General features: G+C 38.3%; 1 protein-coding gene across 6 annotated transcripts in view; it reads left to right on the top strand.

The window, feature by feature from the left end:
- Positions 1-6,626, top strand: part of kmt2ca (lysine (K)-specific methyltransferase 2Ca) — a 156,043-nt gene extending 149,417 nt beyond the window's left edge. For 5 of the 6 annotated variants that reach the window (XM_053494647.1, XM_053494646.1, XM_053494649.1 and 2 more), the window contains 6 exons: positions 89-231; positions 1,803-1,977; positions 2,073-2,189; positions 2,285-2,358; positions 2,437-2,545; positions 4,467-6,626. In XM_053494647.1, the coding sequence (XP_053350622.1) occupies positions 89-231; positions 1,803-1,977; positions 2,073-2,189; positions 2,285-2,358; positions 2,437-2,545; positions 4,467-4,559 (711 nt within the window). In that variant the 3' untranslated portion in view covers positions 4,560-6,626. The remainder of the gene's footprint in view (positions 1-88; positions 232-1,802; positions 1,978-2,072; positions 2,190-2,284; positions 2,359-2,436; positions 2,546-4,466) is intronic. The other variant, XM_053494645.1, reaches the window with a different exon arrangement.
- The last annotated feature ends 7,355 nt before the right edge of the window (positions 6,627-13,981 follow it).

Below are 13,981 nucleotides of genomic sequence, written 5' to 3'. Positions count from 1 at the left end.
TAAATGGTTATCAAAGATTTCTGTAACATCTAGATCATTTCCACTTTGTGTGTGTGTGTGTGTGTGTGTGTGTTGTGTTGTGTTTCAGTTGCCCGGAGTGGAGGCATGTTCTGGCTACACGTTCCGTTACGGGCGTAATCCTCTGATGGAGCTGCCGCTGGCTATCAATCCCTCTGGGTGCGCCCGATCCGAACCCAAGGCTTGCACGCATGTCAAGAGGTGTGTGTTAAGGTATTCTGTAGGACTCAAGTCTTTTGTTTCTCTGTGTTTGTATTGCTCTACCTTTCTCCCCATGGGCTGTACACCACAGCTGTTTCAAGTCTTGCATGTCTTCCAGCATCTACACCCAGCTGCTCAGGCTTGCTCTTTTTTTCTTCTTCTTTTTTTTTATGTCCTTATAATGAATCCGTAAATAGGTACTCAGTTAAGAAGTGCATTAAAATAAGCCTGACGTGTGTATCGCAACCAATTGTTATTTTAGTACTAATTAGTTTAGAAAAAAGGAAATAGGATTCTCAAACACGGGAGATAAACAAGCGTTTAAGCTCATGCCAGGGCTCTGTCAGCTTTCTCAGCAGGTCACATAGATCCAAAACAGGGATTAAATCATACACGGATCAAGTCTTCATCGTAGTAATTTCAGTTCATTAGGATTTATTGTCCCGGTCGCACCACAGCGATGCTTGAGAGGGGTTTGATGGATCATCATGGAGTTCAGGGCTTGGCAACTGGCAGGCCGCGATCCGGAATCATATCCAGGAAAATTTGTCCCACTGGACTGAACCAAGCAGTCAGAAGTCCTCCAGCACAACCAATTAATTTCTCCATCACAAAATATATAAATTACACAGATTACACAGAGAAGCATATGAAAAATATAATGTATTCATCATCCATGTCTAGGAACGTCTGTAGTCCAGCTAGGGGCCGTGGAGGCCAGTGGTGACCAGTGTATTTATTCCTGTTTTTGCGACCGTGAGCGATTCACACACTACAGGCAATTTGGAAACACCGACTGTGGGAGAAAACCAGGGTACCAAACCAAAACCTATTATAAAAATCTATATCCTCAACCATATGCCACCAGGTGAATTGAAAAACATTATCAATTATATGGCAGAAAACTGGCGCTTGGATCATGTGCATCCAAGGCTCATTAATCACAGGGAGGCCATGACATAAAGATATCAGAGCACCCAGTGCATCACAGCCCACCATGCACGGCGCCCTGCAGGCAGAGAGTTTAAGGTTGTTGACCCAGCCTTCAAACACCCCAGATCAACAAACAAGTCCAATCCATGGAGACCCCACCCTGCAACCCACAGCACCGCTAACGTCCTGGTGCCAGGCACCCAAGCATGCCTTGTGGAGTCGTACTTGTACATGTTATTTACTTAGCTGAAGGATGGTTATTGGGCTATAGAGAGCACGAGAAGTTGGAAAAGCAAAATCAAATATTGCAAATTTATTAGTTTAAGTTGTGGACACATGCTTCCTTGGCTTGCAGAAATAGGGGCAGTGGAAATGAAAATGTAAGTCACTCTGGATAAGGGCGTCTGCCAAGTGCCGTAAATATAATCAACTAAAACCGAATGAAGTTTCAGCATTAAAAGGTTGATGTTGTTACAATTCAGTCATCTTTGTCACTTGTCCAGATCTTTATACATAAGAATACAGTACAGATTTTAGTTAAATATTCCCACTTTAGTCTCTTAGCTCCAGTTTGTCCGCCCCTGACCTAAATGCTGACGGTCTTGACCACCCCAGTGCATTTCACTGTGATCATGTCTGTACTCCTGTAGGCCTCACACGCTGACCAGCGGCTGCTCCATTAAAACCTTGCAGACCAACGGGAGCCCGTCTGAGCTCACCGGCGCCCCCTACAGTAAACAGTTTGTGCACTCCAAATCCTTTCAGTACCGACGCATGAAAGCCGAGTGGAAGTCCAACGTCTATCTGGCTCGTTCACGCATCCAGGTAAACGCGGATGAGTCACAGGGACATCGATATTTTTTTAGCTATTCATCAGATATTAGAACCAAGTTTTGAGTGCATGTAAACGCTTGTTGTAGGGCCTGGGGCTGTACGCTGCTCGAGACATTGAGAAGTACACCATGGTGATCGAGTACATCGGAACCATCATTAGGAACGAGGTGGCAAACCGCAAAGAGAAGATGTACGAATCACAGGTGCGTATACACTGGTTCCTTTTTTCAAATATTCAAAGACATTCTTGTTTTAGTGGTTTTAGGTATTTATTTGTTTGTTTGTTTGTTTGTTTAAGAACCGTGGAGTTTACATGTTCCGCATCGACAGTGAGCATGTAATAGACGCCACCATAACAGGAGGACCTGCACGGTAGGTCTTGATGCTGAGTCGATAAACATCAATAAAAAGCTGCTTTAAACTTCTACAGCTCACGATTTCTTTCCTTAGATACATTAACCACTCCTGCGCCCCCAACTGCATAGCAGAGGCCGTGACCTTTGAGAGAGGCCACAAAATCATCATCAGCTCCAACAGGAGGATTCAGCGTGGGGAGGAGGTACGTCTGCTGGAGCAGTGCCAAATTCTAAGCTTTACTTCCTGACATTTTAAAAACAAACTTATTTTTATTTCTACGTTTACGGGGCAAGAAGCAAAGGAGTAAGGGGCGTGTTGTAGGTAATTTGTGTCCAACTCTACAAGTAACCCCCCTGCATTGTGATTGGCTAGCAAGTCAGTTTCTGGAGATATGAGATTATCACGAATGAATATAAAAATTTCTGGCAATTTCAGAATGTAAGATCTGTGCTATATTTCAGATGGAAGCTTATGTTCACTTATGTTCACGCATTAAAAAGGAATATAATATTCGAGCTTTATGGATAACGGTTATAATGCACCAGAGTTTAATAATTTACTGCTTAGAATAAGCTTTAAAATCCTGAAGATTCGTCATTCTTTTTATTTACTTATTTATTGTCAGCCTTTCAAGTTTAATATCAGGAAGGCAGTCCTAATTAACCCTACTTTTCCCCCCAAAGTCTTTTAATTTAAATTTGGCATACAGCAATAGCTGACAGATGAATGGAGCACAGGTTGTACAGCAGTGAGTCAATTTCCTCGTATCCCCCACCCACCCGGCTCAGGTCAAAAATAAACAGGGATGAGTGACATAAAAATATACCAAGGTGCACACATTCAAACAATGAAGAAAGAACGAGGGAAAAGGTGTGGGGAGGAGTTAGGGAATTAGGGTGTGAGCTGCTGCTGCTGCTGTAAGACCAAACTGTCGGGGTAAAAGCTCAGTCTCGTTAGCAAAGTTGTAGAAATGTGATTCAATTCTAATGCTTTAAGAGCTACTTTATTTCCTGATTTTTCAAATTTGAAACTGGATAAAAATAATTATCATGATACAGATCAGTGCATTCCGTTTCTGTGGGGACGGTATTTAGTGTGTGTCACTAAATGGAAGCAGCTCGAAAGCAGTGCGAGTGTGAAAATGTCCTCATTGGCATTTGAAAATGGTAGCAGACGAGGTCTATCTTCATAATTAGAGCAATAATCGTAACATTCATTTGTAAAATCGATTACGTCACCGAACACATTTTGGTGTTTCTGTTATAAAGCTGTATCCTGTGTTTCTTTAGCAGTGCTGGCTCAGGCAGGTGAGGTTTTGGGAGACTGATTGGAGGGTCGGGGGTTCGAGCCCCGCAATCACCGCCACTTTTGAGTCTACAACCCTACAACCCAGTCACTGCATGCGGTGGCGGTTCCAAGCCCAGTTAGGACAGGAAGGGTACCTGGAGTAAAACCTGTGCCAGATCTTGCGGATCGAATGTTCCAATTTGGCGACCATTAGGATAAAAGAGACAAAGCTCAAATAAAATTGAATACAGTGGAACCTCAGTCAGCGAGCATTTTGCAAAACGAGCAAGATTTGTTAATAAATTTTAACTTGGTAAATGAGCGAGGTCTTGATACCCGAGTACTGTAGTACGTATGCGCTTTGTCTGCCAAGCGTCACGTTAAGACAACTGAGCCAGTGGTTCTTCTCTCCCGCGCGCTGTGGGATTGTGGGTAATCGTCTCCCATGCTCGGTCTCAATGCGCGCGCGCGCATCACTTACATAGTCAACACTATGCACATGTGTACTGTTTAGTATAACATTGTGACCACATGAGAGGTTTTCAAACAGACCAGCGATTCTATCAGTGTGTATGTGAAAGCTGTCCTACAGTAGCCCTCCTCCTCTCACTTCAGTCATGATTCTTTTTTTTTATTTGAGTTTACATGATTTCTTATGGGGAAAAATTGGCTTTGATAAACGAGTGCTTTGATGTACAAGCTTCTGGAACGAATTATACTTAAGGGAATTTTCGTACCTCCGAGTGTCCTTGGTGGTACGAGAAACTCTAAGAAATAAGATTAACTGTTAATCTTAAGTGTTAAGTGTTGACTGTCTTTCCTTTCCTTCTCCCCAGTTGTGCTACGACTACAAATTCGATTTTGAAGATGACCAGCATAAGATTCCTTGTCACTGTGGCGCAGTAAACTGCAGGAAGTGGATGAACTGAATCGCAGCGGACAGGCAGAAAGTTTAAGCTCCACACATATGCATTCCTTGTGAACTTACTTTTTCCCCTCCCTCTAGGCCCGTTTCTAAACAGGAAGTGATGTGGGTTTTTTTATTTTTCAATAGATAATAAGACCGCAGAACTGTCAGGGTTAGTGGAGGTCGGATTCAGAAGGGGAAAAAGAAAAAGTGGCCAGGTGAGGGAATAAAGCGGTGGTGAAATCCAGGATGTACACACAGAACACACACTCACACACACACATGCTTACAGACATAAACACACTGGTCCTTCTGCAGAAACAGCACGCGTTTTTGTTTTTGTTTTTTACTCTGACGTGACGTCGATGAGAGCCTCGGAGAGGAAACATGTGCGTGAGGTTCAAAATCTCACCAGCTGACCAGGATGAGATCGTGCTGGCCACAGCCTTATTTAGATTATAAAGAGGCGGGTCCTCTGGATAAAAATAAATAAATCTATACAGATATATATCTATATATATATATAGCGAGAGAGAGATATAAATACAGAAATGTAGACACCACTGAACAAGGAATGTACTGAGAAGACTTCCTTAGGGATAAAGCTAAGGGATTATTAACTTGCACTAAAACATCAACAACAAAAAAAATACGGTTTAATAAAATACTTGATTCCATGAGTCAGTTTTTTTTTCCTTTGTTTTATGATTTCTGTAAAATAAGAGGCGACTTTTTGTATTTATTATGAATCGAAGCTATTTTTTAAGAATGTCGACAAAAAAAAAAAAACGAAGAACGTCAAGCTGCTTCAGAAGGCTGCAGGTTGAACAGAACATGTTACTTTATAAAATATGTAAATATCCGTCTAAAATTATAAAAATTATTAAAAAAATAAAATAAAAAAAAATAGAAATATTTGACCAAATGCTACCTTAACTTCATTAGAGCTATTTGTTTGGGTGATTTATTTTTTTTTTTTTTCATAAATTTGAAAAATGAAACAAGAGTTTAAAAGAATACAGTGAGTATTTAAAGATTTAAGGATGCTTGGATATAATTTAGATTTCGAGAGTTTATGTGTTGTATAAAACTGTACAGAATCTGTATAAAACAAAAATAAGAAAAGAAAATGAAAGAAATAAAATGAATTCAGAGTATTTTTGTTGTATTTAGAATGTAGAGTGAATATTGTCTAAAATTCTGACCACTTGAAGAATCTTCTGTACCTTAATTTTCTTTTTCTTTTTTTTTTCTTTTTTTTACACACACGTTTTTGATTTCTACTTCTGCAATCAAGTTAGGCAGCGATTGTGATAAACGTTAATCAGCAAGAAGCGGGCTGTGAATTTTCTTTTAAATCTGTGCGAATCGATTCAAGAAGCTTGAGCGAGCACAAGGGACTGCTTTTTTTTCTTCTCTTTTTTTTCTTTCCTTCTTTAGTAACTGCGTGTAGTGTCCATGAGCTTTGGAGAGAATTCTTAATTGCCTTTTATGTTTGATTTGACATTAAGAAATGTAAAGTATGCTCTTTTTTTTTTTTGGTTGTTTACATTATTTTAAAAAAAGATGCTGTTTAGTGTTTAGTTTAAAAATCATGGTATAATGTTTTTTCTTTCTTTTTCTTTTTTTTTCTTCTTTTGAGCTTAATAAAGAATTTAAAACCTGGTCCGAGCACTTTGCTTACCGGTTTGAAATGAAGTTTTTGATGTGTGCACAACTAAAAATTTGTTGGACTACATTTTGTTGGTATACTCGAAGTCCTGAGCTTGTAATATAAATGGCATGATGTGTTTAAAAAAAAAAAATCAAAAACAAACAAAAAAATAAGATTTTGAATGAATCAAATTGTACATAATTTCTCAATGACTGGTTGTAACGAAATTTGTTTCTTGGATATTTTTTCCCCCCGCTCTTGTACAATATTCAGACATTATTAACAGTATTTGTCATTTCTCGGTCCTGTACAGTAGTATACAAAATGTCAAAAATGAAGCCTTTTTTTGAAGTATACAAAAGTGTAATGGGTTTTTTTGGAGTTTGTGGAATCAGATTTAGGAATATTTACAAAAATAAATATTTTACATCTTTACATATTGTTGTTGTTGTCCATCCTGAAAATCAGAGAAATCAAAAGGAGTTTAGTGATTACATGATGTTCAGTGTGAGTTTAAATTATATAAATTATGGTTAAGACAAAGTGAACAAATGCCATTCAAAGTAATCATGGTAATAAAAATGTTGCAAAAACATCCGAGGATAAAAAGAGTAACATTTCAAACGAACATCTGGACAGCTGAAGGTTTTTACTTTAAAGTAAACCTTAGACGTGCACACCTAATGATATAATTTTCATTCTTAAGGCAACAATTTCTCTGATACAATTCAATACAATACAGTTTGATGTAGTCCAGGTAACGCCAAGGGATGGGTCCGTCCACATGCCATTTTGCACATCTGGGGCGAATACACCCCTCCCTGGAGAGAGATCTGGTGTTTCATGGGCAGTTTCTTTACAGGGTCGGGTTGCAAGCTCAACTTCTGGTTGTATCGGAGTAGATGAGGGTAAGGGTCCCTCTCAAGGGTTCGACCGTGGCAGCGCCGGTGCTGGGGCTCGAACCGGGGAATCTGATCAGCTGTCCAACACCTTAACCCAAATCATTTAGTATTCTCTGATAAATATACATGCAAATTTGTTTAGTATGAGGAAGACCTTCCCTCATAAAAAAATAATAATATGAAATAAATATAATGGGCTAATAATCATTCTAGACTATAAATTATTGACTCATCTGGTTAAGTCCCAAGAATCATGGCATAGATGTGTTTCCCATGATGTCTCATTCGACAGCAAATAGCAAGAAGGTTTTTCCCTACTCTGCTCAGAACATTTTTGCCAAGGGTTAAGAAAGGGTTAATAATAATAATAATAACCATCAGCACGATTTTTGATTATGAAATCTGATCGCCCTGGGCGTGTAGTGGTTGGCACTGTGGACTTGCATCTCCAGGGTCAAGGGTTCAGTTCCCGCCTGAGGTCTGTGTAATCTACCTATGGTTGGTGGGTTCTCTCAGGGTGCTCTGGTTTCCTCCGACGGTCCAAAGACATGCAGATTATGTTGATCCCAAATTGCTCTAGTATGTATGTGTGTATATATATATACAGTATATATATATATAGTGTGTGTGTGCTCTATGATGGATTGGCACCATGTCCAGGGTGTACCTCTCCTCGTGCAATAAGTCTCCTTGACTATCTAATAAATTTGATTCATAAACATTTTTCACATTTCATACAAATTTTCTTTTGAGCGTGTAAAGCTGCTTTGCGACAATAACCATTGTTAAAAGCGCTATACAAAACAAAATGAAATTAAATTGAATTGAATGACTCCAGACGCCCCCATGACCCTGTACACAGGATAAAATCTATAGATGATAAGTTAATGTTTTTGAGTGATGTAAAATCAGATGATGTTACCCAAGGAAAGCATGCTCTCAATATACATTCTTCCCTTGGGTAACATCATTAGAAGACATGGGATTAGTTTCCATTGTTATGCTGATCATACCCAGTTACACATCTTAGACATCTTATCTTAGACAGTAACTCTCAAAATCATAAAAACAGCCTTTTTTCATCTTAGAAATATTGCCAAGCTTAGGAGTATCCTATCCGTATCTAATGCAGAAAAGCTAGTTCATGCATTCATGACCTCCAGACTGGACTATTGTAATGCATTACTAGGTGGTTGTCCTGCATCCTCAATAAACAAGCTTCAGTTAGTCCAAAATGCAGCCGCCAGGGTTCTCACTAGATCCAGAAAATATGATCATATAACACCTATATTATCATCCCTGCACTGGCTACCTGTTCAATTTAGAATTAATTACAAAATAGTATTACTTACATACAAGGCTTTAAATGGTTTAGCTCCCTCATACCTAACCAGTCCTCTGATATGCTACAATCCACCACGTTCCTTAAGATCACAAAACTCTGGACTTCTTGTAATTCCCAGAATTTCAAGATCTACAAAAGGGGGTAAGGCTTTTTCATATTTAGCTCCAAAGCTTTGGAATAGCCTTCCAGACAGTGTTGGGGCTCAGATACAGTTTCCCAGTTTAAAAGTAGACTCAAGACGCATCTCTTTAATCTGGCATACACGTAACTCATCCCATAACCTCATACTCCAGTACACCTATCCTGAATGGCAACTACGCTAATTCTCTCCATCTGTTCTGTACTTTTCTACCCATCCCGAGACATCTGGAGATTGTACCAGCTTCAGTAGACAAAGGCCAACCCTGCGAGGTTTCTAAGGCATCTTGAGAAGGACCGGCTCCAGCTGGATTCTGCTTTATGATGGTTGGAGCTACACATCCTGCTCCTGTGCTCCCAGTGATCCAGACCCCATCTGCCCTCTGTACCTACTGACTCCCTATGTTGAACTGGACTTCATGTTAATTTAAATAACTTCTGTTATATTGATCTTTCAGCTGCACAACACACATGATGTTATATCATCTCTATCTTTTATCACCCAGATGAGGATGGGTTCCCTGTTGAGTCTGGTTCCTCTCAAGGTTTCTTCCTATTAACATCTCAGGGAGTTTTTTCCTTGCCACTGTCGCCGTCACCCTTGGCTTGCTCAGCAGAGACATTTCATTCATTATCAATTATCAAGACAGCTTTTTCTCACACATACACACTTCCACTTCTTTTTCAAATTTTCTTTTCATTTTTGTGAAGCTGCTTTGAGACATTGACCATTGTTAAAAGCGCTATAAAAATAGCATTGAATTGAATTGAACTGAATTAAAATGTCAGAAGTACATCTGTAATGTAACTGCCCCACCTGATGTTCTGTGCATCAAATAGCAGAATAAAGAATGTAATAATTCTACAGTAAGGCTATACACATCTCATGGAATACATGTAAAAGTCAACTTTTGATAAATAACAAATATAACTGTGGATTGTACTACAGTTTATTAGGTTTAATTATACTACATGCCATATTATACAATAGTATTACCGCGGTACTTCTGACATTACCATAACAGGCACCATAAAGTGCCAGGATAAATACTGTCGTGTGTGTGTGTGGCATACCTATGGCTCTTATCAAGAACAACATTTATTTAATTAAAATTAATTAACTCTACAGTACATAAAGTCACCTGGCTTCCATCAGTCAGTTCACATCACATTATGCCCTTTACCCAGCAGACACTCGGCGGGAGAACATTTACTTAAGAAATACTAAGCAGGAGCTTTAGCTGTGGGTAAGTGGTGTTCGCATCGTTTTTTTTTTTTTTTTTTTTTTTACAAAGATGTCTAATGCCACAGTTGAGAGGGTTTAAATGTACACCTTGTTTCTGTATGTCTCAATAACTCGGTCAGGGTTCAGCACTATTTGTGTCTGCAGTGGTTCATGCTGGAGTTTACGCAGTTGTAACACCATCTTTCATTACAGCAGCAGCTACTAAATTATGTATACTATACATAATTAAATTATATACTACCTGCTGAAGTTTGGGCGTCACTGCGGTACACAATCAGCATCTTGGTGGTCACTCAACTAACCCAACCAACCAACCATCCATCCATCCATCCAACCTACATTCTATCCATTCAATCATCTTTCATTCCATCCAGCTATCCACTCTTCCTTCTTTTCTTCTACCAATCTACCATCCATTTTTTCTTCATTCATTCGTTCCATCCATTCTTTCACCCATCTATCGATCTTCAGTACCTGCTTTGTCCTGCTCAGCGTGTGTGCGGATTAAGTGTCCTATTTGTTAGACAAGTATGTAAAATAGAATGACGCAAAATCATTGGAAAATATCACGAGCAGAAAGGACAACTGTAGTCCTGGTTGGAGTTAGTGGACATGCGGTGCATAAAACAAACATGGGTTTGTCAAGGAAAGTCTTCTACGTCTGTGTGAGCTGGTTAGCAGAGTTAGGTCCTTAGTCTCATCACAATGTTGCAATCAAAGCTACAATGTTCAGTTACAGCACAAAAGAGACTGAAGTCCACGAACAGGAACCTGGCACACGGATTAGTGAAGACCAGATGGTTTGGACAAATATTGACAGCTTCCTCGGCTCAACGCGTCTCCCTGTAGGATTGTTTACGAGACGTTTACATACAGGGACTTCAGATGAAGAAGAAAGTTATCTCTAAGGTGTAATTATGTTGCCGTTAGAACATTTGCAGATGGATAGAATGTGCCAGCTACTCATGAGATACTTTTGTGTAATACTTGGCACTGGCATTTCAGACATCAATAGACTCCAATAGCAGACCAGCACGCTTCAGATTGAAAGTTACATCCAAGTTGCTCTGGTGGACTTCCAAAGGGAATGAGACTCCACTATGGATCTCCTGAACTTGTTGAACATGCGAACACATGGGAGTCGATCTGAAGGTTTTAAGTTCAAGTTCTTTATATATACGATGGTCCCCTAGTGACTGTCCTACATTTTTACAGAAAATTCAGTTTACATCACATGTCTTTCCAGAACATCAGCTTCTACAGGAAACAGACTCTCAAATGTTCCTCAAGGTGAGCTCGGAACAACGAGATTTCTTACGCTGGATGTTTCACCATCACCATGATCTCCTGTGTAGTCAGTCATGGAAGTTTGGCAGGTTGCTATTGGTGGGATTTAAGCAGCATTTAAGCAGCACTCACTCGCATTTTCCACGTGACGGAACTTTTCGTAGGTCGTCTTTGGTCAAAGTGGCACCAAGACATGGTTTTAAAGAAAACATCTGCTGTAGAGTAATGAGGGAAGGACCAGGGAAGTTAAAGGTTATGTCACCACCTGTTGGCTTTTTTTTGTTTGTTTTATATTAATATTATGAAGTTCAACAATACATTTTTGGGATACAGTAAGTCCCAGACTTACAAACAAGTTCTATTCTAGGACAAGTTGGATTTCGTCAGTCCAACAAAGTGAGTCTTCTACACCTTTGACATAAATATACAAAGTATTTTAAAAAAAACAGACCAAAAAACAATCGATCTCTACCATCTTTTCACCTCGGTCTAGTCAATTCCCAGCTGTCTCTCTGTTAGATTACCATCTCCAATCAAGGTGACCAACTGTACCAACTGGAATGGAGAAGACCATCACCCGCTTCCTCCAAGACACGCAACACCAGCCGACTGCATCTTTATGCAGTAACACACTTGGAGAATAGCACTATTCTCCTCTTCCACATGCGTGAGCTCACAGACACCCATGATTGGATAGTGTTGCTATGACCGTCCTCAAGACAGCACGGACAACCTGCTCTCTGGACCCCTGGCTACAGATGGCTACAGGATGACCTAGAAAAACTGAACAGTATAATTGTTTTTCCTGTTGTCCATATTTTAGTATTTAATTTTTTTTTTTTTTATAATTTCTTTAATATATATATATTTATTTTTTAAATAAATTTTGAATGGAAACATCTGACTTTGCTGTTAAAATGTTGTGCTTAATCCCCCCTTACTTTTTTTTATTTTAGTTTTCGACATTAAATATATATTACCTTTTTTTTTTTTTTTTTTTTTAACATTGCACTCCTGCAGTGCTTAGCAATGGTGATGTCATGTATAATGAAAATGTCTCCAAACAAACAAATATTTAGGATGTCTTTATTGGAACCATCATTTACAAAAGAGACCAGAGGATATGAAAACAGCACTTCAGATTTAAAATCAAACTGTTTACTTTCACAGCAGAACAAAAAAAAATATATATATATGTACGTATTTATAAATGCATGTATGTATATAACTGACCAGACCTTCATACCTGAGGTGCGCACAGGACTGGACTTAAAAAAAAAAAAAAAAGATATATATTAATTATAAATCACTCCTGCAAGTGATTTATAATTTGTTTCTACTCATTGAATTTAAAATGAAAATTTGGGTTCTGCGTCCCAAAATTAACAGAAACCAGACAGGCGTCTAAACGTATATTAATCAGCATTACTCTTTTACATGAGACTTTTCCTTCTCAGTCCTGACGCATACTTCAGCTTCGGTTGAAGGGTGGTGTCCACAGTAGGCTTGTGTGATATAACGATTTAATCATCCGTACATGATTTTACACTCTGTATGCTGATTATATTTAATTATAAGACCTGACCCGCCTTCCTTTAAGGATTTCGTATCCTCGAGTTACTCTAGCTTACTCAAAAACACACCTAAAAGGCAGCCTTTTTCTCTAGAGGAAAAAAAGAAAAGAAAAAAAAAAAAAAAACACGTGAGAATTAAAATATCAATCTGTAATGATTCGGGCGTGAGATCTGACGTCGCCCGAAAGTCACGGCCACTCCGTCTATTTCACATTGTCTTCAGTGATTTCTGTCACAGTAAACAAAGACTGTTTACAGTTCATTAAAGTGATGTAAAATTATGGTGGCCAAGAAGTGCAAAACAAAATAATATCAAAAAACAAAATAAAACTCAAAACAAATGAACAAAAACAAAATAACAAAACCAAAATAAAACCGAAGACAAAATAACAAAAACAAAATTAATGAAACCAAAAACAAAACCAATTCAAAAACAAAATAAAACCAAAAACATTAATATCATTAGAAATTATAAAATAATATTTTGTTTCCAGATATGTTGTGTTTTCTGATTTGTTATTTTGTTTTCGGTTTTGTTTTTGGATTTTTCATTTTGTTATTTTGTTTAATTTTTTTTTCATATTGTTTTCGGTTTTGTTATTTTGTTTCTTTATTTTTTTTCAGTTTGTTTTCCCTCTCTCGGGCAATTGTATAAAATCCATCATTGCGTGTTTGATTTGGATCTGATCACTTGTCTAATGTTAGACGACACCACGTAACTAGTAGCAACGTGTCAAATCTAATATTTCACAATTAACATTAATGAACATTAGAAATTGACTGAATGCTGTTTGTTGTTGCTGCTGTTGTTTAAACACTTGAACAGAGAAAAAAAAATATTCCAGCAATTCGGACATTTATACAAACATTATAATCTTTAAAAAAATTACTGTTATGTGTTTTTTTCTTTTTGAGGAGTTTTTACAAAAACCCGACTGCAGATCTGCTAATAGTATTATAATTTATGTTACTATGTAACACTAACGTTACCCAGAAATGCTGTCTGTCTAGTGTGTGTGTGTGTGTGTGTGTGTGTGTTGTACTTGTGTTACTATGAGTCATGAGTTTTTACTGTAAATCGTGAGCAAGGAGGAAAAAAAAAAAAAAAGAGAATCAATATCGCTCCTCTGCACTGTTTCTTCTCACCTGTATTCATTTCTACATGCATGAACGACATCATGAACTTAAGAACAACTCGGTTAGATAAAAGAACGTCAAAACCAAACACAACTCGACTGTTAAAGCAGAACGCCACGCTCGATAGAATTCAAACGAATATCAAGGAATGCGAATCTAAA

This window comes from Clarias gariepinus, chromosome 4 (assembly GCF_024256425.1).
Source record: "Clarias gariepinus isolate MV-2021 ecotype Netherlands chromosome 4, CGAR_prim_01v2, whole genome shotgun sequence".
Taxonomy (NCBI): domain Eukaryota; kingdom Metazoa; phylum Chordata; class Actinopteri; order Siluriformes; family Clariidae; genus Clarias; species Clarias gariepinus.
The sequence above is the reverse complement of the archived record's forward strand: the minus strand, read 5'-3'. Positions and strand labels throughout refer to the sequence as shown.